A 27,742-nucleotide genomic window follows, 5' to 3' on the forward strand; every position below is an offset into this window, starting at 1 on the left:
CCGAGTTGGGTTGCTGTTTAAGGCTCAGAAATGCTCTGCGCTTGCAGTCTATTAGTTCTTGAATCTCCTGATCATTTCTCATCAAACCAGTCCTGGTGTTTCATGTACCATGTACAATAGACACCTCAACTCGCTGGAGAAATACCACCAGCGATGTCTCCGCAAGATCCTGCAAATCCCCAGTGAGTACAGACGCACAAACATTAGCATCCTTGTCCAGGCCAACATCCCCAGCATTGAAGCACTGACCACACTCGATCTGCTCCGCTGGGCAGGCCACATAGTTCGCATGTCAGGCACGAAACTCCCAAAGCAAATGCTCTACTCGGAACTCATCCATGGCAAACGAGCCAAAGGCGGGCAGAGGAAACGTTACAAGGACACCCTCAAAGCCTCCCTGAAAAAGTGCGACATCCCCACTGATACCTGGGAGTCGTTGGCCAAGGACCGCCCCAAGTGGAGGAAGTGCATTCGGGAGGGCGCTGAACTCCTCGAATATTGTCGCCGAGAACATGCAGAAATCAAGCGCAGGCAGCGGAAGGAGCGTGCGGCAAACCGGGCTCCCTGACCACCCTTTCCCTCAACGACTATCTGTCCCACCTGTGACAGAGACTGTGATTCCTGTATTGGACTGTACAGCCACCTAAGAACTCATGCTAAGAGTGGAAGCAAGTTTTCCTCGATTCCAAGGGACTGACTATGATGATGATGATGATTCTATCACTATGGTTCAGTTCATTGTTTACTCTGACTCACACAATTTACTATTATAAACAGAAGCTGGGATCCTAAAATCAAACTATTTTCTCAGAATCGCTGAGATACTGGGTGATGGGAAAGGGCAGATATTCAGATTATTGCAATTATTACCAGGTGGGATTTTCCCAAACCCTGCAGCTATTTATCGGTGATTATCGGGGTGGGATTTCCCAGACCCTGCGGGTATTTATCGGTGATTATCGGTGTGGGATTTTCCCAGAACCTGCGGGTATTTATCGGTGATTATCGGGGTGGGATTTCCCAGACCATGCGGGTATTTATCGGTGATTATCGGGATGGGATTTTCCCAGACCGTGCGGGTATTTATCGGTGATTATCGGGATGGGATTTTCCCAGACCTTGCGGGTATTTATCGGTGATTATCGGCGTGGGATTTTCCCAGACTCCTGCTCCACTGCCGAGACCTGGCACTCACCGGGTGAGTCAATGGGTGGAGTATCGGGCTGGTGCACCGCGGTTTTCCAATAAGCTTCAGGCTGCCTGCGAGGTCTCGCCGGAGGTGCCGAGTCTGGGAATATTGTATCTGGTGTAAGAAGCTGTTTTATTTTGATAAAGGGATAAAACCCTCATCCTCCTGGATTGTTACTTCCCGGGGACAGATTTTCAGCGGGTCTGTGTTTTTACCCCCATCAGCGAGACGTGGACTGAAGTAAGGATAGAGTTTCTCAGTGAATTTACCAGTGAAAGTGTAGATATGGGACTTGTTATCTGAGTTATAAAAGGACACCTTCCCTCCCTCATAATCCAGGCAGACTCCAATCTTTCTCGGGTTCACACTCAGCTCTAAGTGTTTCACTGATTGGTCACAAGCCCAGTATTTATTCCCCTCTCTCAGTCCCACTGCCCAGTATCCGTTACCTGGATTCAGGGTGAGTCCACCCTTCCTGTTGATTGACTCCTTGGCCACACCCACATCCCACTCAGTCTTGTTCCCCACCTCCACCTCCCAGGAATGTTTCCCTGATGTGAATCCCTCCAATCCCAGGACAAAGACACAGGGATCAAATCTCTCCGGATTGTCGGGGAGCTGCTGCCTTTTCCCGGTGTATCTCACGGTGCTCAGGTCCTCATGCAGGAGAAGGTAAGGACAGGCTGTATTAGGGTCCAAGGTGACTGGAGCTGGCAACAGATGGACACAGATAGAAAGTTAGTCACTCACTGCAACTTTCACAGCCGGTTAGTGATTGGTCAAATCGGCAATGATCCACAATTAGAAATTCATCCTCAGGGGAGACTTTCAGCAGTGCACAGGGAAAACGGGAAAACACTGCCGGGGAAAGGTTTTACCGAGCGGGCACACCCTGCAGTGAGAGAGAGAAGGACAGAGAGAGAGGGAGAGACAGAGAGAGAGAGTGTGTGTGTGAGAGAGAGGGACAGAGAGTGAGCGAGAGACAGAGAGAGAGAGACAGAGCGAGAGGGAGAGAGAGAGAGGGAGAGAGAGGGAGGGAGAAGGAGAGAGAGGGAGAGAGGGAGAGATAGAGAGACAGAGGGGGAGAGAGAGAGACAGAGAGGGAGGGAGAGAGAGAGAGAGAGAGAGTGAGAGAGACAGACAGAGAGGGAGAGAGAAAGCCAGAGAGGGAGAGAGAGAGGGAGAGAGAGAGAGGGTGGGAGAGAGAGAGAGAGAGTGGGAGGGAGAGAGAGGGTGGGAGGGAGAGAGAGGGGGAGAGAGAGAGAGAGAGGGAGGGAGAGGGAGACGGAGACAGAGAGGGAGAGAGAGACAGAGAGAGAGAGAGGGAGAGAGAGGGTGAGAGGGAGAGAGACAGAGAGGGAGAGAGAGAGACAGAAAGGGAGAGAGAGTGAGGGGGACAGAGAGAAGGACAGAGAGTGAGAGAGGGCGCGCATGCGCGACTGGCAGAGAGAGAGAGAGAGACAGAGAGAGGGAGAGAGAGACTGGACCCCAGGACTGCACTGAATCAGGGTCTGCAATATAAACTGTCGGAAATAGGGAGGAGGTGAGAAGGGGGTATGGCTCCCCATGGGAGAACAGTGGATAAAATGACATTATTGCAGCATCTGGACAGATACAGACCGAGTACCTTAAAATATACAAAATGGCAGTGGGATCAGTTAAACTGCAGTCGAAATAATATAAAAATATGCACACCTGCAAGATTACGTAAGCTATAACAAGGCATTTTCTTTTCCAAGTTAATTGTTATTTTAACTCCGATTGTGACATGTATAAAATTGTACAGGTTATTTTCTGTGTAATAACTGCAAAGAATGTTTATTGGTTTCAGTATTTAAAATAACTGGCAGCAGAACCAAGAGAATTGTTCCTCTTCACCCACAGATACACTGATGGAAATGTGTCTGGTGTAAAGTTTGTATCATTTGTAAAGTTTGTTGTTCAATAACACTCCTGTTCGCCTGTGCTACTTTCTGAATGTGGATGAAGGGGGTGTTTCAGCCCACGTACAATCAGAGCCAATTCCACCAGCAATGCCTGGTACGGGACAGATCGGAGTGAGATGGGGCAACTGGTGTGGCTCTCACTTCACGATTTTGGAACAATAATGATTTCAACAGACAGCGCTGTTCGCAGGGATTAGAGTATGTTATACATTCGAGTGTGGTGTAAAATGCAATATGGGCGATATTTTCACTCTTACACACCGACACAGCTATGAAGATTGGATCTCACCACTTGGGCAGCTTATCTCAAAATATATTCTCCATCACAGAGCAGAAGGAAAATACCGTGTCTGACCTCCTGTATTTGCAGTATTGTCTGGGGGTTATCTCCATCACAGTGTATTGTGATCTGGAACAAAAAGGGCCAAGGAAGGGATCTGGGCCTTAAAATATCATGGTTCACACGTGGTCGACAAGACATTTAAGTGAAGTATAACATGTACAGAAATTCATTATTGACGAAAGGATGTTTGTGTCGACTTTCACACAAGGTCAGTTCAGTTTTGGTCACACTGAACATTCACACTTTTATATTTAAACACATTGTAATCCTCTCTAGTGACGGTGTCTGGAATTGTCCTGCAGCCGAGGTTTGCTAATTGCAAATATAATCATTTAAGTTAATTATATGCTGCAAATTCCAGAATAAGTGTGGCAAACAAATGATCCTCTTCACACAACAGGAGAGAAAGTACCTACAGGTAGTGAAAAGATAGGCAAATGGAAAAGGGATTAACAGTCAGGAGGATTGAAAGAAACTGAGACAGAGGAAGTAAAGGACCAGGTCAGTCAACTGAACGAGAAAATATAAACAACAGCTTCCAGTCGTTACACACGTAGAACTGGTCAATATCAGTGTGATGTCACTGAATACACTTCTACCTGATGAACAATTAGATTGGGTAAATTCAAAATCATTCTGGTTAAATACACGGAATGTAATACTGCCTGTGGTGTGGCCTAACTATGGTATTCAGTCACTTTGCTTGATGTAGTCACTATCCTGAGAATAGGATCCCATTAAATTATTACAATTGTACAGTTACAGTTTCAGCCTTTGTAAATATTGAGCTGTGAGGCAGTGCACTGATGCACAAAATGTTCTCAGGTATCAACATTTAACTTCAACAGTTATTGTATTTATTATAAAAACAGAAAATGTTAGAAATATACCGCACCATAAAAAAGCTTCTGAAACAAGAAGAGACAAATTAACATCTTGGGTGTGGACCCTTCATCAGAACTGGAAACTGAAATATAAGTAAATCCCTGAGCAGAGGAGGAGAAGAAATAGCAGATACTGCAATCACAGAGACAACATTAATGGACTGATTGACCTGCTCACTGCAGGAAGTCTGAAATGTAAACAGGAAATGATGCAAACACAGACCACACCCACATTTCACGTCACCTCTCACTGCAGTATTTTATTCATTTCTTTCCAATTTCTTCCAAATCTTGCCTCTTTTCCTTAAGAGAATCTTTCCCATGCGTTCTCCCAATCTGAGCTGGCTGCACACTCTGATTCTTTTTATCTGTGGTTTGTTTGTCTCTTTATTCCACCTGCACAGAGTTATACTTATCTTCCAGTCTTCAGTTCCAAAGTAGGATGTAACTAAAACACGAGTCTGTTTTTTATCGAATGCAGACTGATAAAAGCATAAAATTCTATCAATGCCGATATTTCAGAATTCCAACACTCAGTTTTTGTCTTTTACTTTTATTTGTCCCATTATGTATTGACATTGTCAGGAATATTTCATCATCCTTACAGCTAACTGCAGTAATCATGTTTATTTTTAACCCATTCTTTTTGTGAATGTTCTTGTGCTTGTTACAGTCTGGGCTGTCCACCTCCCTCTTTATTGGTGTGAACATCAAATTGCAGTTTCCTGAAGCAGGCTCTGTGTTCTGTGCAGGAGCTCATAGACTTCCAGAACTCAGAGACTAGGTGGCCAAAATTCAGGTATGTCAGAAAGCCGGAGCACCTATGAGGATCCGACCTGCTTTTACTGCTGGGATGTCCGAAGCGACTGGAGGATTTTCAAAGTCCCGCCGGAAGTCGGTCATAGTGGGGGCGGGAGATCGACAGGAAGGAGCTGAATTTGTGTCAGGACCGGGACTCCGCCGCTATCAGTCAGCGGTGGAGTAGTGGTGATGTCACAGCGCGTGTGTGTCACCTCGCTCTCTCCCTCCGTTAAAGGGGAGAGCGTCTGTCAGTATTATATCTTCAGCCACTGGGCCACCAGGGAGGGTTTCGGCCGGGCCAGCGGTCTGGCACCCAAGAGGGGGTACACGGCTGCCCGTTAGTGGCCCGGCCGAACCCAGGGGCACAATCTTGCCGGCCGATTGGGAAGCGCTTGCGGCGGTCATCAGGATCGGGGCGGAATCGGGACCAGGCCGAAAAATCCCCGACCTGAATCTGGGTCGGGGCGGTCATTTGACAACAAAGCGACGGTCACGGGATTCCGCCACATGGCCCCCACAAACGGTCAGTAACGGGTCTCTCTGACCCTGAATTTTGGCCCCTAGGTGTCAGCCATGGCTCAGTGCGAGCACTCTCACCTCTCAGAAGGTCATGGGTTCAATCCCACTCCAGGGACTTGAGCACAAAATGCAGGCTGACATTCCAGTGTAGTACTGAGGAGTGCTGCAGTGTCAGACGAGAAAATTACCCTGAGAAGGGTGAGATGTAGCAATTTGAAGGAAAAGCTACACAGAGATTTGTTTATAGGGAAGAGAATCTCATCAGTGGAGAAAACTGAGAGAAGTCAAGGAATCGAAGAATGCTAAATGACAGAATCAGGCCTGTCCGTGCCAGTGTCTCTGATTGCGATGTGAGGGGCTGGATTCTCTCCAGTTGCTGGTTTAGCCCACGTGTCTCTGCCACTAACCCACTGATGTCCTGGGGCCCTAATTATTCAGGCAGGACAAGTTAGGAGCAGTGATAGTGTTCCTCATTGAGAGACTAAGTTAGCAGGGAGGGAATAGAGCACTGTTGCAGCCTGTTAATTACAGGGCAGGCGACTTCTAAATCAGCAGGAAACACAAGTGGCAAGGTGTCTGAAGGAGCAGCAGTAAGGGCTCCCTGATTCTCTGATACATCTACGGAAGTGTGTCAGCATTTATTCATTGAAAGCACTGCGCTATAATTGGTCCTCCTGTCTCTGGCTACTGGTTTTGTACCACATTCTCCCCTTACTGTGCACCCTCCTCATGCTGAGCAAATGGATATTCTTCCCACGTCCTCATCATCATCCCCTTCCAGTAGCAGCAAGCTTGTCGTCACTGCGATATTATGGTGTACCTCGCAAGCTGCAGTGATTCTGGAGACTCTTGACAGACTGTATTGCAGGGCTCGACTAGATTTGTCCAGGCATCGAGAAACCAGGCTTCAAAATGCCTACAGTCTTCTCTATCGCACTTCTTGCACTGACATGGGCCTCATTATGTCCAGTGTCCCCCTCTGTCTGTAGAAACCTTACTGCAGTTGTAAGTCATGACTGCTGGGGATAACCCTGATCACTAATCAACCACCTTGATACTTTGTTTGAGTCACAGGGGCTGGTATGGTAGATTATCACCTGATGAAAGCATCAAGACAGATTCCCAGAGAATGGGTTTTATGTTCAGTATAAGGTTCTATGACATGCACACTGCACATGAATCAAATGAAAACATTTCCTGTTCATGATATTGAGCAGGTTTTCATATGGGGCTTTGATATTCATTCAGTCAATTGCTCCATTTACCAGTTGGTACCTGTTACGTCCAGAATGAACAAATCTAACTGAGTACTGTAGAGGTGACAGGATCGAACCAAGTCGGCATAGATTTATGAAAGGGAAATCATGCTTGACAAATCTTCTGGAATTTTTTGAGGATGTAACCAGCAGAGTGGACAAGGGAGAACCAGTGGATGTGGTGTATTTGGACTTTCAAAAGGCTATTGACAAAGTCCCAGACAAGAGATTGGTGTGCAAAATCAAAGCGCATGGTATTGGGGGTAATGTACTGACGTGGATAGAGAACTGGTTGGCAGACAGGAAGCAGAGAGTCGGGATAAACAGGTTCTTTTCAGAATGGCAGGCAGTGACTAGTGAAGTGCCGCAGGGCTCAGTGCTGGGACCTCAGCTCTTTACAATATACATTAACGATTTAGATGAAGGAATTGAGTGTAATATCTCCAAGTTTGCAGATGACACTAAACTGGGTGGCGGTGTGAGCTGTGAGGAGGATGCTAAGAGTCTGCAGGGTGACTTGAACAGGTTAGGTGAGTGGGAAAATGCATGGCAGATGCAGTATAATGTGGATAAATGTGAGGTTATCCATTTTGGGGGCAAAAACACGAAGGCAGAATATTATCTGAATGGCGGCAGATTCGGAAAAGGGGAGGTGCAACGAGACCTGGGTGTCATGGTTCATCAGTCACTGAAAGTGAGCATGCAGGTACAGGAGGCGGTAAAGAAGGCAAATGGTAAGTTGGCCTTCAAAGTTAGGGGATTTGAGTACAGGAGCAGGGAGGTCTTACTGCAGTTGTACAGGGCCTTAGTGAGGCCTCACCTGTAATATTGTGTTCAGTTTTGGTCTCCTAATCTGAGGAAGGACGTTCATGATATTGAGGAAGGCAAGCAAAGGTTCATCAGACTGATTCCAGGGATGGCTGGACTGTCATATGAGGAGAGGCTGGATCAACTGGGCCTTTATTCACTGGAGTTTAGAAGGATGAGAGGGGAGCTCATAGAAACGTATAAGGTTCTGATGGGACTAGACAGGTTAGATGCGGGAAGAATGTTCCCGATGTTGGGGAAGTCCAGAACCAGGGGACAGAGTCTTAGGATAAGAGGTAGACCATTTAGGACTGAGATGAGAAGAAACTTCTTCACTCAGAGAGTTGTTAACCTGTGGAATTCCCTGCCGTAGAGAGTTGTTGATGCCAGTTCATTGGATATATTTAAGAGGGAGTTAGATATGGCCCTTATGGCTAATGGGGTCAAGTGGTATGGAGAAAAAGCAGGAAAGGAGTACTGAAGGAATGATCAGCCATGATCTTATTGAATGACAGTGCAGGTTCGATTGGCCGAATGGCCTACTCCTGCACCTATTTTCTATGTTTCTATGTGAGTAAGTGTGACCTTCGTCTCTTTATTCGAATTCCAGAGTGTTGGTACATCATCGGAGGCCAGCTTATATGCAGTGCTCCCAAGGGATGCTGGGATCCCTTGGAACTCCATCAGATATGCCCTCTGGTGGCGGTAGAATGCTGGTTACATAGTGTTGCATACATAACAGTACCCTACTGTTATATATACAAACTTGTATTTACTCTGTACAGCCACCAGAGGGCTCATACCCTGGAGTCCCAATGAATCCCATAATCCCTTGGGAGCACAGGTATTTAAGGAGGCCTCACAGGTTGGAGAGGCACTCTGGAGACCTGCAATAAAAGACTAAGTTCACACTTAACTTTGAGCTCACAGTATTCAGTCTGACTCTTTCCCCATACATAACAACTGGCGACGAGATACAGATAGCGAACGCAAAGATGCAGAGAACAGTGGGCATCCTGGAGAAATTGTCAGAGGAAGATGATTGGGAAACTTATGTGGAGCGACTCGGCCAATACTTCGTAGCTAATGAGCTAGATGGGGAAGAGAATGCTGCCAAATGAAGTGCGATCCTCCTCACTGTCTGTGAGGCACCAACGTATGGCCTCATGAAGAATCTGCTCACTCCAGCGAAACCCACGGAGAAATCGTACGATGATTTGTGCACACTGGTCCGAGAGCATTTGAACCCGAAGGAAAGCGTTCTGATGGCGAGGTACCGGTTCTACACCTACAAAAGGTCTGAAGGCCAAGAAGTAGCGAGTTATGTCGCCGAGCAAAGATGCCTTGCAGGACATTGTGAATTTGAAGGACATTTGGAGCACATGCTCAGAGCCTTTTTCGTACATGGCATTGGTCACAAAACCATATTTTGCAAACCTTTGACTGTAAAGACCCCAACCTTGAGTAAGGCCATAGCGATAGCCCAGGCATTCATTGCCACCAGTGACAATACGAAGCAAATCTCTCAGCACACAAGTGCTGCTGCAAGTACTGAGAACAAAGTGATGTTGTTTTCGAATTGTAACGTACAGGGAAGGGCACACCTACCTGCAGCTGAACGTCCGCAGATGTCTGAGTCCACCATCAAGGGTGATGAATGCAAGATCATTAACACCTTGTTGGCACTGCGGGGGTGATCATCGTTTCCATTCATGCCGATTCATAGGGTACATTTGCAAGGGCTGTGGAACAAAGGGACACCTCCAACGAGTGTGCAGGCAAGCTGCAAATGCTGTTAAACCTGCAAACCACCATGTTGCATAGGAGGACAGATCCACAGAGGATCACGACAAACCAGAGTCTCAGACTGAGGAGGCAGAGGTACATGGGGTGCACACATTCACCACGAATTGTCCCCCGATAATGCTGAATGTTGAACTAAATGGACTCCCGGTGTCAATGGAACTGGACACAGGCGCGAGTCAGTCCATCATGGGCAAAAAAACTTTAGAAAGATTGTGGTGCAACAAGGCCTCAAGTCCAGTCTTAACTCCAGTTCGCACGAAACTAAGAACTTACACAAAAGAACTGATTCCTGTAATCGGCAGTGCTACCGTAAAGGTCTCCTACGATGGAGCGGTGCACAAGCTATCACTCTGGGTGGTACCGGGCGATGGTCCCACGCTTCTCGGCAGGAACTGGCTGGGAAAGATACGCTGGAACTGGGACGACGTCCGAGCGCTATCGCCCGCTGACAACACTTCGTGTGCCCAGGTCTTAAACAAATTTTCTTCACTGTTCGAACCAGGCATCAGGAAATTCGAAGGAGCAAAAGTGCAGTTCCACCTAATTCCGGGGGCGCGACCCATCCATCACAAGGCGAGAGCAGTACTGTACATGAAGAGAGAGAGGGTAGAGATCGAACTAGACCGGCTGCAAAGAGAGGGCATCATTTCACCGATCGAGTTCAACGAGTGGGCCAGTCCTTTCGTCCCAGTCCTCAAGGGAGACGGCACCATCGGAATTTGTGGCGATTACAAAGTAACTATCAATGGTTTCTCCCTGCAGGACCAATACCCACTACCAAAGGCCGATGACCTCTTTGCAATGCTGGCGGGAGGAAAGATGTTCACGAAGCTGGATCTGACTTCAGCCTACATGACCCAGGAACTGGAGGAATCATCGAAGGCCCTCACCTGCATCAACACGCACAAAGGTCTTTTTCTTCATAACAGATGCCCATTTGGAATCCGATCAGCTGTGGCGATATTCCAGAGAAACATGGAAAGCTTCCTGAAGTCGGTCCTGCACACCGTGGTCTTCCAGGATGAAATGTTGGTTACAGGTCGGAACACAGTCGAGTATTTGCAGCACCTGGAGGAGGTTCTTAGTCTACTCAACTGCGTGGGGCTCAGGTTGAAATGCTCGAAGTGCGTTTTCATGGCACCTGAAGAGGAGTTCTTGGGAAGGAGTATTGCGGCGGACGGCATCAGGCCCACCAACGGGAAGACGGGGGCAATCGAGAACGCACCGAGGCCACAGAATGTGATGGAGCTGCGGTCGTTTCTGGGACTCCTGACCTACTTTGGTAACTTCTTACCGGGTCTTAGCACATTGTTGGAACCACTGCATGTCTTACCACAAAAAGGGGACGAATGGGTTTGGGGCAAAAGCCAAGAAAATGCCTTTGTAAAAGTGAGGAAATTGTTATGCTCAAAAAATTGCATGTGTTGTATGATCCATGTAAGCGTTTGGTACTAGCATGTGATGCGTCATCATATGGTGTTGGGTGTGTATTGCAATAAGCTAATGATTTTGGGAAACTGCAACCGGTTGCTTATGCATCCAGGGGTCTGTTTAAGGCTGAGAGAGCCTACAGCATGATTGAGAAAGAAGCGTTAGCGTGTGTCTATGGGGTAAAGAAAATGCATCAAGACCTGTTTGGGCTAAATTTCGAATTGGAAACTGACCATAAGGCACTTATATTCCTTTTTTCCGAGAGTAAAGGGATAAATACCAACGCATCGGCCCGCATCCAAAGATGGGCACTCACGTTGTCCGCATACAACTACGCCATCCGCCACAGGCCAGGCACAGAAAACTGCGCCGATGCTCTCAGTAGGCTGCCATTGCCCACCACGGGGCTGGAAATGGCGCAGCCCGCAGATCTAGCCATGGTTATGGAAGTATTTGAGAGTGAGCAATCACCCGTCACTGCCTGGCAGATCAAAAGCTGGACAAGCCAGGGCCCCTTATTATCTCTAGTCAAAAGCTGTGTGCTTCACGGGAGCTGGTCCAGTGTCCCAGTGGAAATACAGGAAGAGATAAAGCCGTTCCAGCAAAGATGAAAATGTCTATACAAGCAGACTGCCTTCCGTGGAGCAATCGAGTAGTGGTCCCCAAGAAGGGCAGAGACACCTTCATCAATGACTTCCACAGTACCCACCCAGACATCGTAATGATGAAAGCGATAGCCAGATCCCACGTGCGGTGGCCCGGTATCAATGCGGACTTAGAGTCCTGCGTTCACAGATGTAATACATGCTCGCAGTTAAGCAATGTACCCAGGGAGGTGCCGCTAAGTTTATGGTCTTGACCCTCCAAACCGTGGTCTGGGGAACACGTCGACTATGCAGGCCCGTTCTTGGGTAAAATGTTCCTTGTGGTTGTAGACGCCTATTCCAAGTGGATTGAATGTCGGCTAGCACGTCCGCTGCCACTACTGAAAGCCTGCGGGCCATGTTTGCCACTCACGGCTTACCCGATGTCCTGGTGAGCGACAACGGGCCATGTTTTACCAGTGCTGAGTTCAAAGAATTCATGACCTGCAACGGGATCAAACATGTCACATCTGCCCCGTTTAAACCAGCGTCCAATGGTCAGGCAGAGAGAGCAGTGCAAACCATCAAGCAAGGCATGAAGAGGGTAACTGAAGGCTCACTGCAGACTCGCCTATCCCTAGTCCTGCTTAGCTGCCGCATGAGATCCCACTCGCTCACTGGGATCCCACCTGCTGAACTGCTCATGGAAAGAGCACTTAAGACAAGGCTCTCGTTAGTTCACCCTGATCTACATGAACAGGTAGAGAGCAGGCAGCTTTAACAAAGTGCAGACCATGATAGCGCAAATGTGTCACGCGAGATTGAAGTCAATGATCCTGTATTTGTATTGAATTATGGACAAGGTCCCAAGTGGCTTCCCAGCACTGTCGTGGCCAAAGAGGGGAGCAGGGTGTTTCGGGTCAAACTTTCTAATGGACTCATTCACCGGAAACACTTGGACCAAATCAAACTCAGATTTATGGATTATCCTGAGCAACCCACCTTGGACCTTACCTTTTTTGATCCCCCAACATACACACCAGTGGCAACCGGCACCACGGTTGACCACGAAGCAGAACCCATCATCCACAGCAGCCCAGCGAGGGCCCAACCAATGATTCAACAATACCAGCTTTCACACCGAGACTATCAACCAGGGCAAGAAGGGCCCCAGATCGACTCACATTGTAAACAGTTACACTATTGACTTTGGGGGCGAGGGGGGAGTGTTGTTATATATGCAAACTTGTATTTACTCTATACAGCCACCAGAGGGCTCATTCCCTGGAGTTCGAAGGGATCCCATAATCCCTTGGGAGCACAGGTTGGTGAGACACTCTGGAGACCTGCAATAAAAGACTACGGTCACACTTTACTTTGAGCTCACAGTCTTCAGTCTGACTCTTTCTCCATACATTACACCTACCTGCCTGTAGCACTGGACAGATTGCCCTCATTGTTTTCTGGTTCCATTGGGAAGAAAATGAAGTGAATGAGCCCCTGAGGATATCATCAGTCAACTTTTTTATCCAATGGTGCATGACCAATGTGGTAAAGATCACCAGATGCTGGTTGGAAGGATCCAGATCCAGATGTAAAAACATTGAGGACAGCAGTGACTTTGACTGCCAGACAGTATTACTGTCCCAGTGGATGTGAGCTTCAGGTCATCAGTAAGCAGTGGGCAAATCTCCCCAAAAGCCTCTGGGGGAGGGCTGCACCTTCCTAGGAGGTGAGGCACTGAGAAGTCCATGTACGGCCTTCTTGGTCATCAGCCCTGGTGAGTGGGTATCCTTCCACATAGTGGTGGGATTAAGTTGGGTTGAGTTAGGGTTTAAGTTGGGGAAAATAGTGAGGGAGGGTTGACCACCCACATTGTGGTGGAGTGGGCTCTGTGTGAACATTCAGGATAGGCCGCATTTTGTTGAGGACAATTGTGGTGTAATTTTAAAGTTGAGGCAGTCGCAGTTACCGCCTGTTTAACTGAGATTAGCGACCCACAGTGGGATGTGAATCATAGAATCATAGAAACCTTCAGCACAGAAGGAGGCCAATTATCCCTTCATGTCCCTGCTGGGATTTTGAAAGAACAGTCGTGTTTAGTCCCACACCCCCACATTTTGTCCATAACCCTGCGAGGTCTTCATCCTCAAGTACTGTCCAACACCTTCACAGGGAGAGGGTTCCGATTCCAACAACTCTGAGTGAAAACATTTCTGCTCATCTCCCATCGAGGTCTTTTGCCAATGATTTGAAATCTATGGACTCTGGTTATTGACAATTATTAAATCATAGGCCAATCCAGGCAAACTAATTTGACTGTCCCACTCACTCCCCTACTCTTTAATATGGTCTTATGAAGCAATTATCTAATTTCCTTTTAAAGAATTTACGGACTCCGCTTCCCGTGTCCTGGTGTCCAGTGTTGCTGAAGACATTGGGGTATTTAACATTTAAAGACTAGATTCCCAAATGTAATCAATCACTGATTGACCGTGAGCTTTCAGAAAACCCGCCTCCAGCAAAAGCAGCAGCAGTTTTCAGTTTTCAAATGTAGCTCCTCATGTCCCTGACCGTTCTGACCCGTCTACTGCCACCGAACTTTGGCTCCCTATTTGAGCGGGAGAGACATTGTCTCCGACTCACAATATGGAAATACCCAAGACTCCAGGATTTGGGCCAGGGCCAGGGACCCAACCACAGGGCAGGCGGAAGATCAGTATATCTCACATCTGCCCCCAAAACACCTCCACCAGAATTTCATCAAACATGTCAAATGGGAGCAGATCTGACAATTATGTATTTTACCAGAAAACTGACTGAAAGTATAATCTAGTCAGTTACACATACAATGAGATATTTATTATAAAAAGACAGATCCCGTCTACTAACAGAGAGCTGTTTAATAGCTGGTGTCAGGAAGCTCACCCCCACCTGTATTAATCACCATCAGCATCTTTCTCCACACTCTGTACTGCAGTGACCCAATGTACTTCCCCACATTGATTAAAGGGGAAACCTTCTGTGGCTCTGGGAGAGTTCGCTTCGCTCTGAAACAGGAGATAAAGGGCAGTGTTGGATCATTCCAGGGTGGGCGAGAAATGTTAGAAATTAAAATATCGGCTCAAATCAAGGCTGTAAATTATACCTTTTCTCTGTTTCTGGAAATTTCTGCAGAATAAGAACAATTATTACTGTTTGTGTTTTGAGAACATTTTATCACAAAAAGAAAGTAACAGGCTGGATTCCACAGAAAAGTACATTGTAAATATGTGAAGTTATTGGGCTGCCTCTTCCTGCCCTCACTGCACTGTGAGTTACTCCATAACATTACAACTGACTCGATCTGACTGCACAACACAACGCAGAGCTACAATCCAATTGTCACATCCTGAAGTTTCAAATTATTAGAATTAAAATATTATTTAAAGACAGTCCCTTTAACCTATTCAAGTTGTAACTTGCTCGTGTCCTTTGCCCAAAGGGGATGAATGTATCTGTGAATCTATACCAGTGCTGTCCAATAGAAATGGCATCCGAGCCACTGGTTTGACCAGACACCATTTTAGCCACAGGCACTAATTTCAGTAGAAAACACCTTGCACACTCACACAATATAGGTACTTCATGTGTATATTTACTGAACAAACATCGATCACCAATCAATAATCAAGGAAGTAAAGCATGCACAACAATCACAAAATACTGGCACACTCTGCTTCTCGTCATAGGTGGTTGGTATTATTTTGTTCAGTGAGTGAGTTTTATATTAGTGAGTGAGGTAGAACAAGTCCAGCGAACGATAGACCAATTAGCTAAACGTCAGTGGTTGGAAAGAGAATGGAATCAGTACTCAAAGATGTAACAGAAAAAGATCTAGAATCTGGAAATATAATGAAGAATAGTCAGCACAGATTTCACAAGGGGAGATCATGCTTGACCAACCTTACTGAATTCTTTGAAGTAACAGAAAGGGGAGATAAGGGGAATTCAGTAGATGTACCATTTTGGGATTTTCAAAAGGCCTTTGATAAGATACCGCATAATAGACGTGTGACTAAAGTCAGAACATGTGGAGTCAGGGGACAAGTGGCAGAATGGAGAGCAAGTTGACTAAACAGAAAACTGAGACTAGGAATTAAAAGTAGTTACTCAGTTTGGCAAATATGCTTCAATATAGGCAAGTGTGAGGTGGCACATATCAATAGGAAGAAAAGGAGGCCACATACTCCTTTGGAAATGAGTCTAAATGGGGAAGTGGACCAGAGGGATCTGGGAATACCAGATACACAAATCACTAGAAGTAGTGACACTGGTTAATACGGCCATAAAAGCAAACAAAGCACTGGGGTCATTTCTAGAGAATGGAGAAGCAGAGAAGTGATGTTAAACTTGTATAGAACCTTGGTTAGACAACATTTGGAGTACTGTGAACAGTTCTGGTCTCCATATTAACAAAAAAAAGATAGAAACACGAGAGAAGGTGCAAAAAAGATTTACGAGACAGATACCAGAACTGAGAGGTTGTACCAATCAGGAAAGAGTGAACAAGCTGGGGCCCTTTTCTCTAGAAAGGAGAAGACTGAGGGGTGACCTGACCTTTAAGATTATGGAAGGGTTTGCTAGACGTAGAGAAACTGTTTCCACTTGCAGGGGAGATCAGAACTGGGGCCATAAGTATAAGAAAGTCACTAATAAATCCAATCGGGAATTCAATAAATTACATTTATATAGAACCTTTAACATAATAAAATTTCTTTACCCAGAGAGTGCTGAAGGAGAAACATACTACCACATGGAGTGCTTGAGGTGAGTACTATAAATACATTTACGGGGAAGCTCGATAAACACGAGGGAGAAAGGAATAGAATATGTTGATGGGCTTCGGTTACGAAGGGTGGGAGGAGTCTGTGGAACACAAACACCAGCATGGACCTGTTGGGCTGAATGGCCTGTTTCTGTGCTGTAAATACTGTGTAATTCAATATAATATCCTAGGTTTTGATGGCACATCCTGCACAATCTCAAAGACTGTGTCAAAGAGGGACTAAGGAAACAAAAAACACATAAATATACAGCTACCGTTAAAAACTTGATGCTGTCCTGTTCACTCAGCTCTTGTTCAATATCCTGAACAGTGTCTGAAAGCGATGAGATTTCCTCCGTTATCTTCTCAATCCTCCCCTCCATCTCCCGACTGTTTTTCTCTTTCTCCAGTTTCAGATCTTCCAACACAGTCTTCTCTTCCTCACGGAGAAACTGGTGAAGTTTTTCAAATTCACATTTAATCTGTTTCTCTGTATTTTTGCCTTGGTCCTTTGGAAAATAATGAGATTGGAAAAAAAACAACTGAGCATTTTAAAAAGGTGGTGCAGTTCTCTTCATACAAGAATATTTTAGAGATAAACATTCCCTGATGCAGTGAAATCTAGTTAATGGGGACCAGATGATAATTTATTCAGAAGCGGGAGCTCTAACTGAGGATCGAACTGCTGTATTTTCTTTAACTGCGGTTTCACCAGCACAAGGGAAGTGTCCGCCATAATTCAATGATTCGCTAAAGTGAGATTTTACTTTGGTAATGGACATTCAACGGTTCAAAGAGAAACAAATCGTGATTGGAAAATATAGAACAAAGTGACATCAAATGTACCTGAATGTGGGCCAATGTTTTCACATAATCACTTTTTACAGCATCACATTCCTCCTTCTTGTCCCGGACCGGCCTCAGTAAGGCTCGCAGTTCCTCCTGAACAAAGATCAGTTAATTTGTGCACTTTGTGCCATAAACAGCTGATAATTAAATACCATTTAGTTTAATCAAAGAAAATTCTCAGAGCATTCATTCCCTGGAATATAGATTAGCGGTGATCTAATTGAGGTGTTTAAGATGATTAAAGGTGTTGATCGGGTAGATAGAGAGAAACGATTTCCTCTGGTGGGAGAATCCACAACAAAGGGACAGAACCTTAAAATGAGAGCCAGGCCGTTCAGGGGTGATGTTAGGAAGTACCTCTTCACACAAAGTGTGATGTGAATCTTTAACTCACCCGAAAGCCTGTAAGGCTGGGGGTCAATTAAAAACTGAGTTTGATGGATTTTTGTTAGGCAAGGATATTAAGGATTACAGAACCAAGGAGGATAGATGGACTTAAGACGCAGGTCAGTCATGATCTAACTGAATGGCAAAACAGGCTCGATGGGCTGAATGACCTATTCCTGTCCCTATGTAGAGTTCTCAGAATTTTACATTACCTCGTTTTCTTTACATTCAGCAGTTTCTGAAGTAGATTTTCAGCTTCCTGTCTTCAATAAAACTTGCATTAGGGATTGGCTCACCACTTCAGGAACCACCTAATCCCACTTCCTTTACAGCAGGAATGTGTGGTCCGAGATATGAATTTAATAGAGAATTTGTGAGGCTTTATTTTTTTGTTTTAAACTGATTTAAAATACTGCCCTGAAATTAACTCGACTATTACTGTACTTACACTTCTGGAACCATGCTGGTGAACCCATTTCTTTTCTTACTAATAAACAACCACGCTGTGGATGCCATTACACCCATGAGTGAATACCACAGGAGTTAAGTGCTCTACTCGGAACTCCTACATGGCAAGTGAGCCCCAGGTGGGCAGAGGAAACATTTCAAGGACACCCTCAAAGCCTCCTTGATAAAGTGTAACATCCCCACCGGCACCTAGGAATCCCTGGCCCAGGACCACCCAAAGTGGAGGAAGAGCATCCGGGAGGGTGCTGAGCACCTCGAGTCTCGTCGCCGAGAGCACGCAGAAACCAAGCGCAGACATCGGAAGGAGCGTGTGGCAAACCAGTGGAAACAAGTTTTCCTCGACTGCCTATGATGATGATGACTGCTTTATAATACAATGTTAGTCTAGTGAGTGGCTCATATCTCAATGTGTCACAGTAAAAAGTGTCAAATCGCAAAATGTCCATCATACTCCTCCCTGATTGGCTGAAATAACTATGCTCTGTTGTTAACCATGTTGATTCACACAGGTGAGAGATAGGAGATTCGCCCAATCAGGAACTACCGATCCACCGAGAACCAACCAATTAAGTTGTTCTGTTTTTCAAAATCCTACCAATCAGGAGCCAGAAATTGCAACAAAATGAACCAAGAAAAGTTACTCAAACCTTTCTTTTCAGACTTATTTACACGGCCAGGTTGTTTCCCCAGCTAGCCCAATAGATACAGGCTAAAAACACAGTTTATGAGTAAATTCCCGATAGTATTGCCAAGAGGAGGTGGAAGATATTGGTATTTTCCATTTGGAAGCTGGTGACGGAGTTGGGAGAAAGAATTCAGAAACCCACCCCACAGAGCCTCCTAGTGTGCAGATTCTGCAACTACATCACAACAATGCTGACACAGCACTTTACAATGTTCACAGAAAGCATAACCAAAAATGTTGGTGATAGGAAGTTCGTTTGAGGACAGCCGCTATGTGCCCGCCACAAAACTTTTGGTAATATATAGATAACATAACAAGCATACAGAAACAGAAACAATGACATAGAAAGTACAGCACAGAAACAGGCCATTGGGCCCAACTGGACCGTGCTGGTGTTTATGCTCCACTGGAGACTCCCCCACCCCTCTTCATCTGCAGAAAGGAAAAGGAGGTGGGGTAGTGTTGCTGGTTAAAGAGGAAATTAAAGCAACAGAGAGGAAGGACATTAGCTTGGATGATGTGGAATCTGTATGGGTGGAGCTGCGGAATACCAAAGGGCAGAAAACGCTAGTGGGAGTTGTGTACAGATCACCAAACAGTAGTAGTGAGGTTGGGGACAGCATCAAACAAGAAATTAGGGATGCGTGCAATAAAGGTACAGCAGTTATCATGGGCGACTTTAATCTACATATAGATTGGGCTAACCAAACTGGTAGCAATACAGTGGAGAAGGATTTCCTCAAGTGTATTAGGGATGGTTTTCTGGACCAATATTTCGAGGAACCAACGAGAGGGCTGGCCATCCTAGATTGGGTGATGTGTAATGAGAAAGGACTAATTAGCAATGTTGTTGTGCAAGGCACCTTGGGGAAGAGTGACCATAATATGGTAGAATTCTTTATTAAGATGGAGAGTGACTTCAGAGACTAGGGTCCTGAACTTAAGGAAAGGTAACTTTGATGGTATGAGACGTGAATTGGCTAGAATAGAATGGCAAATGATACTTAAAGGGTTGACAGTGGATAGGCAATGGCAAATATTTAAAGATCACATGGATGAACTTCAACAATTGTACATCACTGTCTGGAGTAAAAATAAAATGGGGAAGGTGGCTCAACCGTGGCTAACAAGGGAAATTAAAGATAGTGTTAAATCCAAGGAAGAGGCATATAAATTGTCCAGAAAAAGCAGCAAACCTGAGGACTGGGAAAAATTTAGAATTCAGCAGAGGAGGACAAAGGGTATAATTAGGATGGGGAAAATAGAGTATGAGAGGAAGCTTGCCGGGAACATAAAAACTGACTGCAAAAGCTTCTGTAGATATGTGAAGAGAAAAAGATTAGTGAAGACAAACATAGCTGACTTGCATGCAGATTCAGGTGAATTTATAATGGGGAACAAAGAAATGGCAGACCAGTTGAACAAATACTTTGGTTCTGTCTTCACGAAGGAAGACTCAAATAATCTACCGGAAGTACTAGGGGACCGAGGGTCTAGTGAGAAGGAGGAACTGAAGGATATCCTTATTAGGCAGGAAATTGTGTTCGGGAAATTGATGGGATTGAAGGCTGATAAATCCCCGGGGCCTGATCGTCTGCATCCCAGAGTACTGAAGGAAGTGGCACTAGAAATAGTGGATTCATTGGTGATCATTTTCCAGCAGTCTTTCGACTCTGGATCAGTTCCTATGGACTGGAGGGTAGCTAATGTAACATTTTTTTTAAAAGGAGGGAGAGAAAATGGGTAATTATAGACTGGTTAGCCTGACATCGGTAGTGGGGAAAATGTTGGAATCAATTATTAAAGATGAAATAACAGCGCATTTGGAAAGCAGTGACAGGATCGGTCCAAGCCAACATGGATTTATGAAAGGGAAATCATGCTTGACAAATCTTCTGGAATTTTTTCAGGATGTAACTAATAGAGTGGTCAAGGGAAAACCAGTGGATGTGGTGTATTTGGACTTTCAAAAGGCTTTTGACAAGGTCCCACACAAAAGATTGGTGTGCAAAATTAAAGTACATGGTATTGGGGGTAATGTACTGACATGGATAGTGAACTGGTTGGCAGACAGGAAACAGAGAGTCGTGATAAACGGGTCCTTTTCAGAATGGCAGGCAGTGACTAGTGGGGTGCCACAGGGCTCAGTGTTGGGACTCCAGCTATTTACAATATACATTAGTGATTTGGAAGAAGTAATATCTCCAAGTTTGCAGAAGACACTAAACTGGGTGGCGGTGTGAGCTGTGAGGAGGATGCTCAGAGGCTGCAGGGTGACTTGGGCAGGTTTGCTGAATGGGCAAATGCATTGCAGATGCAGTATAATGTGGATAAATGTGAGGTTATCCACTTTGGGGGCAAAAACACGAAGGCAGAATATTATCTGAATGGCGACAGATTAGGAAAAGTGGAGGTGGAACAAGACCTGGGTGTCATGGTACATCAGTCATTGAAAGTTGGCATGCAGGTACAGCAGGTGGTGAAGAAGGGAAATGGTATGTTGGCCTTCATAGCGAGGGGATTTGAGTATAGGAGCAGGGAGGTCTTACTGCAGTTCTCCAAGGCCTTGGTGAGGCCTCACCTGGAATATTGTGTTCAGTTTTGGTGTCCTAATCTGAGGAAGGACGTTCTTGCTATTGAGGGAGTGCAGCAAAGGTTCACCAGGCTCATTCCCAGGATGGCTGGAGTGACATATGAGGAGAGACTGGATCGACTGGCCTTTATTCACTGGAGTTTAAAAGGATGAGAGGGGATCTCACAGAAACATATAAAATTCTGACGGGACTGGACAGGTTAGATGCAGGAAGAATGTTCCTGATGTTGGGGAAGTCCAGAACCAGGGGACACAGTCTAAGGATAAGGGGTAAACCATTTAGTACTGAGATGAGGAGAATCTTCTTCACTCAGAGAGTTGTTAACCTGTGGAATTCCCTACTGCAGAGAGTAGTTGATGCCAGTTCGTTGGATATATTCAAGAGGGAGTTAGATATGACCCATACGGTTAAAGGGATCAAGGGGTATGGAGAGAAAGCAGGAAAGGGGTACTGAGGTGAATGATCAGCCATGATCTTATTGAATGGTGGTGCAGGCTCGAAGAGCTGAATGGCCTACTCCTGCACCTATTTTCTATGTTTCTACCCCCATCAGCATAACCGTCTATTCTTTCCTCCCCCAACTACTTATCTAGCTTCCCCTTAAATCCATTTATGCTCTTTGCCTCAACTACTCATTGTGGTAACCAGAAATGCAAGGGTATGCATATCAGGAAAGGATGAACAGGCTGGGTCTCTTTTTTCTTGAAAACAGACTGACGGGTGACATAACAGAGGTCTTTAAAATTATGAAAGGTTTTGATAGAGTGGATGTAGAAAGAATATTTAACTTGTGGGGAAGAGAATAACTCGAGGCATCAATATAATATAGTCACCAAGAAATCCAATAGGGAATTCAGAAGAAACTTCTTTCCCAAAAGAGTGGTGAGAATGTGGAACTCGCTACACAGGGAGTGGTTGAAGTGAATAGTATAGAAACATTTAAGGGGAGGCTAGACAAGCATATGAGGGAGAAGGGAATATAGAGTTATGCTGATAGATTTCGATGACGCAAGATGGGAGGAAGCTTGAGTGGAGTAAAAATGCTGGCATGGACTGGTTGGGCCGAATGGTCTGTTTCTGTGCCATATATCCTATGTAATCCCATGTAAGTTCCACATTTTTCCTGAATTGAACAGAAAGTGCGAAGATTGGCTGATATACAAATGTCAATAGAACCCAGAATAATTCAACTCACTTCTCCTGCTGGACTAAAAATAATGTAATGTCTGTTCTGAATCAGATCTGAAACAAAAAGAGTGACTGAAGCAGCCTGATTGACAAGTAACGTTCCCCCCAAAAAAATCAGCTGATTGCCATATTGGCCATTGAAGCACAACACAGCTTCTTTACTAATACTACTTTACCCTGCTACAGTTTTATATATGTAGGCATCAAGCCCACAAGACCCAATGGTAGTAAGCAAGGTAGATTTAGCTGTGAGCTCTGAAACCTTGCACTGACTGGTGAAGGGTACATCTCCAAAACATTACAACCTGCCTTTGCTCTTTCCAGATATTAACTGACTGGATACTTATTTCCAGCATTTTCTGTTTTTATCATTGCTTCCATCATTCTACGTTTTTAGCAGAACGTGAAACTCTCACTTTCTTATGCAACAACAATACAAACGCAAGCCTGTGTTCAGGGTGAAATATTTCAAAAATCAAAGCACTTTACATATAAATGACCCAGACTATTGAACAATCCAAATCTGCTGATGTTAAATATTTATGATCACTTTGTCACTTGATTTGAAGAGTGTCACAGCACAAATAGAAACATAGAAACATAGAAAATAGGTGCAGGAGTAGGCCATTCAGCCCTTCTAGCCTGCACCGCCATTCAATGAGTTCATGGCTGAACATGCAACTTCAGTACCCCATTCCTGCTTTCTTGCCATACCCCTTGATCCCCCCTAGTAGTAAGGACTACATCTAACTCCTTTTTGAATATATTTCGTGAATTAGTCTCAACAACTTTCTGTGGTAGAGAATTCCACAGGTTCACCACTCTCTGGGTGAAGAAGTTTCTCCTCATCTCGGTCCTAAATGGCTTACCCCTTATCCTTAGACTGTGACCCCTGGTTCTGGACTTCCCCAACATTGTGAGCATTCTTCCTGCATCTAACCTGTCTAAACCCATCAGAATTTTAAACATTTCGATACGGTCCCCTCTCATTCTTCTGAACTCCAGTGAATACAAGCCCAGTTGATTTAGTCTTTCTTGATAGGTCAGTCCCGCCATCCTGGGAATCAGTCTGGTGAACCTTCGCTGCACTCCCTCAATAACAAGAATGTCCTTCCTCAGGTTAGGAGACCAAAACTGTACACAATACTCCAGGTGTGGCCTCACCAAGGCCCTGTACAACTGTAGCAACACCTTCCTGCCCCTGTACTCAAATCCCCTCGCTATGAAGGCCAACATGCCATTTGCTTTCTTAACCGCCTGCTGTACCTGCATGCCAACCTTCAATGACTGATGTACCATGACACCCAGGTCTCGTTGCACCTCCCCTTTTCCTAATCTGTCACCATTCAGATAATAGTCTGTCTCTCTGTTTTTACCACCAAAGTGGACAACCTCACATTTATCCACATTATACTTCATCTGCCATGCATTTGCCCACTCACCTAACCTATCCAAGTCGCTCTGCAGCCTCATAGCATCCTCCTCGCAGCTCACACTGCCATCTAACTTAGTGTCATCCGCAAATTTGGAGATACTACATTTAATCCCCTTGTCTAAATCATTAATATACAGTGTAAACAGCTGGGGCCCCAGCACAGAACCTTGCGGTACCCCACTACTCACCGCCTGCCATTCTGAAAAGTACCCATTTACTCCTACTCTTTGCTTCCTGTCTGACAACCATTTCTCAATCCATGTCAGCACACTACCCCCAATCCCATGTGCTTTAACTTTGCAAGTTAATCTCTTGTGTGGAACCTTGTCGAAAGCCTTTTGAAAGTCCAAATATACCACATCAAATGGTTCTCCCTTGTCCACTCTACTGGAAACATCCTCAAAAAATTCCAGAAGATTTGTCAAGCATGATTTCCCTTTCACAAATCCATGCTGACTTGGACCTATCATGTCACCTCTTTCCAAATGCGCTGCTATGACATCCTTAATAATTGATTCCATCATCTTACCCACTGCCGATGTCAGGCTTACCGGTCTATAATTCCCTGTTTTCTCTCTCCCTCCTTTTTTTAAAAGTGGGGTTACATTGGCTACCCTCCACTCCATAGGAACTGATCCAGAGTCAATGGAATGTTGGAAAATGACTGTCAATGCATCCGCTATTTCCAAGGCCACCTCCTTAAGTACTCTGGGATGCAGTCCATCAGGCCCTGGGGATTTATCGGCCTTCAATCCCATCAATTTCCCCAACACAATTTCCCGACTAATAAGGATTTCCCTCAGTTCCTCCTCCTTACTGGACCCTCTGACCCTTCTTATATCCGGAATGTTGTTCGTGTCCTCCTTAGTGAATACCGAACCAAAGTACTTGTTCAATTGGTCCGCCATTTCTTTGTTCCCCATTATGACTTCCCCTGATTCTGACTGCAGGGGACCTACGTTTGTCTTTACTAACCTTTTTCTCTTTGCATATCTGTAGAAACTATTGCAGTCCGTCTTAATGTTCCCTGCAAGCTTCTTCTCGTACTCCATTTTCCCTGCCCTAATCAAACCCTTTGTCCTCCTCTGCTGAGTTCTAAATTTCTCCCAGTCTCCGGGTTCGCTGCTATTTCTGGCCAATTTGTATGCGACTTACTTGGCTTTAATACTATCCCTGATTTCCCTTGATAGCCACGGTTGACCCACCTTCACATGATAATTACAATATGTGGGTGTTTCCACTTGGGAGAGCTCAAGGCTGGAGGTCAGAAATGTAAGATGGTTACTAGTAAATCCAATGGGGAGGGTTCGTGAGCGATTTCTTTATCCAGAGAGGGGTTGGGATGTGGAACTCGCTACCACAGGGTGTGTTTGCAGCGATAGGGTGAGAGGAGGCTTGTCTGGAGCATAAACACTGGCATGGACCAGTTGAACCGTATGGGCTGTTTCTGTGTGTAAATTCTGTGTAATTCTATGTACTGCTCTCGTTCCAGGTAGACAGCTCACATTCTGCAGGGATTGTCCTGAAGACACGAATGGCCAGCCACCTTCTTAGTGAACAAACACCTACGGCTACAATCGCACTGTGACCTACAAACTACATCTTTGTTTGTCTGTCTCTGGTTTTCTATCCACCTTTCCTTCTCTGATCTTATTACCTTCTACCTACAATAGCCGAGGGGTTATGTTACTGGACTAATAATCCAGGGAAATTGAGCACATATCTCACTGGCAGATTGAGAATTTGAATTCAGTTTAAAAAGCTGGTACCAGTAAAAGTGGCAATGGTGTTGTTGGATTGTCATAAAAATCAAACTGCAGTTCTTACCCAGTCTGGCCTATATGTGACTCCAATCCCATACCAATGGAGTTGGCTCGTAACTGACCTTTGAAGTGGCCTAGCCACTCAGTTATATCAAAACTGCTACAAAGAGTAAGTATACAGTGGTTCAACCAGATCCACCGCCACCTTCTCAGGGCAATTAATGCTTCCTTGCCAGCAACAGCACATCCTGAGAATTCTTTATAAACTGGGCCGTGCCTGGTATCTGTTCACTAATTATAATCTCGAGTAGCTTCACAGGGTTTCTGACATTTCTTGCTTCTTTCAACAAGCTTAACCCATCCAGCATTCCCATATCCTTGGCTTCCTCCAGCACTTGTCCCTCTATGATGAGAATGTGCTGCTGATTGTACTGGTCTCCAGCTACAGTCCCTGAAGGTTCCCTCTCGAGGTCTGATCCTATCCTGGCCTCATCACTCACTGAATCTAATTCTACTCACTCACCCTCAGAACATCTCTTGCCTTCTCTCCCCTGTAAATTGCTGCATATGGAAGGTCAGAAATACGTTTCAGTTAATGATTAATATACACTTTTCATATCTCTTCACCTTTGTATTATGGTATCAGTCTTTCTCCTTTATAATATTACACAATAACCACACCTCATGGAATCCATCTTAGTTATAACTTTCTCAGCTGTTTCCCGAGTTCTATTTCTCCTGTTGTCCCTTTAGGTTATACTTTACTTTAATACCAGCCATTCCCTTTTAATTTTCCTTCTGTCCGCTATCCCTATTTTTACTTTCACTTCTCTCGGGTTTTCTTTACTGTATCTGGTCTCTGGTGATGTGCTTTGTCCCCTAATTCACACAGGGGGTTTCTTTCACCTTCGTTCTCCTCTATCCCTTTCCCCTTAACTTCTCAAGTGCTTTCCCGTTAAATCTGTCTCTGCCTGTGCTGTCCTTTAAGAAAATACCCAGAGTAATTGATCTGTTTCTGTTTCCTGGTCCCTGTTGTTTTCCCGATTGCTGAAACATTGCGCTGTTCCTGAAACTTTGAAGGAAGTTTAACAAGTTCATGTCGACATTAAACGCTTCACATCTGGAATATAAATCGGAGACACGTTCCACAGACCATCACTCGCCACGGAGACAGGATCGGTATCGATCTGAGAACATACTGTACAAGAGATTTCACTTTGCATTCCAAGAGCTGATCAATTTACACTGATCTATTAAAGTGGTGTTTGGAATAAAGTGAAACTCTCACTTCCTGTCCCTGGTTCCTTCAGCAGCGATACAAATGGCAGTCCGTGTAAGGACTGAGTCATTAAATAAACACAAACACATTATCTAAAGTGCTTTAAGTATTGAGAGACACTCAAACCCGAATCTGTGAACACTCCCTGTTCAGGATTCTGTTACCTGTGACTATATTTATTTTACACGATATTAACTCACCTTAAACTCTTCGGTCGCTTCTTCCAGCGGCAGTACCTCGTGGTTTTGATGACTTTTTGAAATCTGACAAATGACACAGATGAGCTGTTTGTCAGTTTTACAAAAAACCTTCATCTTCTCCTTGTGGCGGCTGCATTCCTGCTGATTTTGATCACTTTTAACACTTTTTACAAATATCTCTACGATGTTGGCGAGGGTGCGGTTGGGTCTCAGGGGCCTGGAGGAAGTCTCCTTTCTGCAGACGGGACAGGCGGCAGGGACAGAGCTCTCCCAGTACCGGGTTATACATGATCGGCAGAAGCTGTGATCACAGTCCAGTGAGACAGGGTCTTTATACAGATCATGGCACACAGCACAGGAAAGTTCACCTTCCATCTCGAAGGACTGGTCACTGCTCCAAGTAAAATGGTGATCAGTGCTCAGTAAAACACTTTCAGTTTCAGTTCCTGGTTCCAGCAGCAACATTATAAACCACCGCCCAGGAAAGGGCAGGGAACAGTGGATAAACAGACTGTTGCAAT

General features: G+C 45.2%; 1 protein-coding gene across 1 annotated transcript; it reads right to left on the bottom strand.

Moving 5' to 3' along the window:
* Positions 1-363: 363 nt before the first annotated feature.
* On the bottom strand, positions 364-27,596 carry LOC139230115 (zinc-binding protein A33-like). Its single transcript, XM_070861958.1, has 6 exons — positions 27,222-27,596; positions 17,220-17,315; positions 16,649-16,882; positions 14,715-14,737; positions 14,501-14,616; positions 364-1,899 (listed from the first exon to the last, which is right to left on the bottom strand). The coding sequence occupies exons 1-6, from the start codon at positions 27,594-27,596 to the stop codon at positions 1,322-1,324; spliced, it is 1,422 nt and encodes a 473-aa protein (XP_070718059.1). The 3' UTR covers positions 364-1,321.
* Positions 27,597-27,742: the final 146 nt, after the last annotated feature.

The sequence above is a fragment of the Pristiophorus japonicus genome, chromosome 19, assembly GCF_044704955.1.
Source record: "Pristiophorus japonicus isolate sPriJap1 chromosome 19, sPriJap1.hap1, whole genome shotgun sequence".
Classification (NCBI taxonomy): Eukaryota; Metazoa; Chordata; class Chondrichthyes; family Pristiophoridae; genus Pristiophorus; species Pristiophorus japonicus.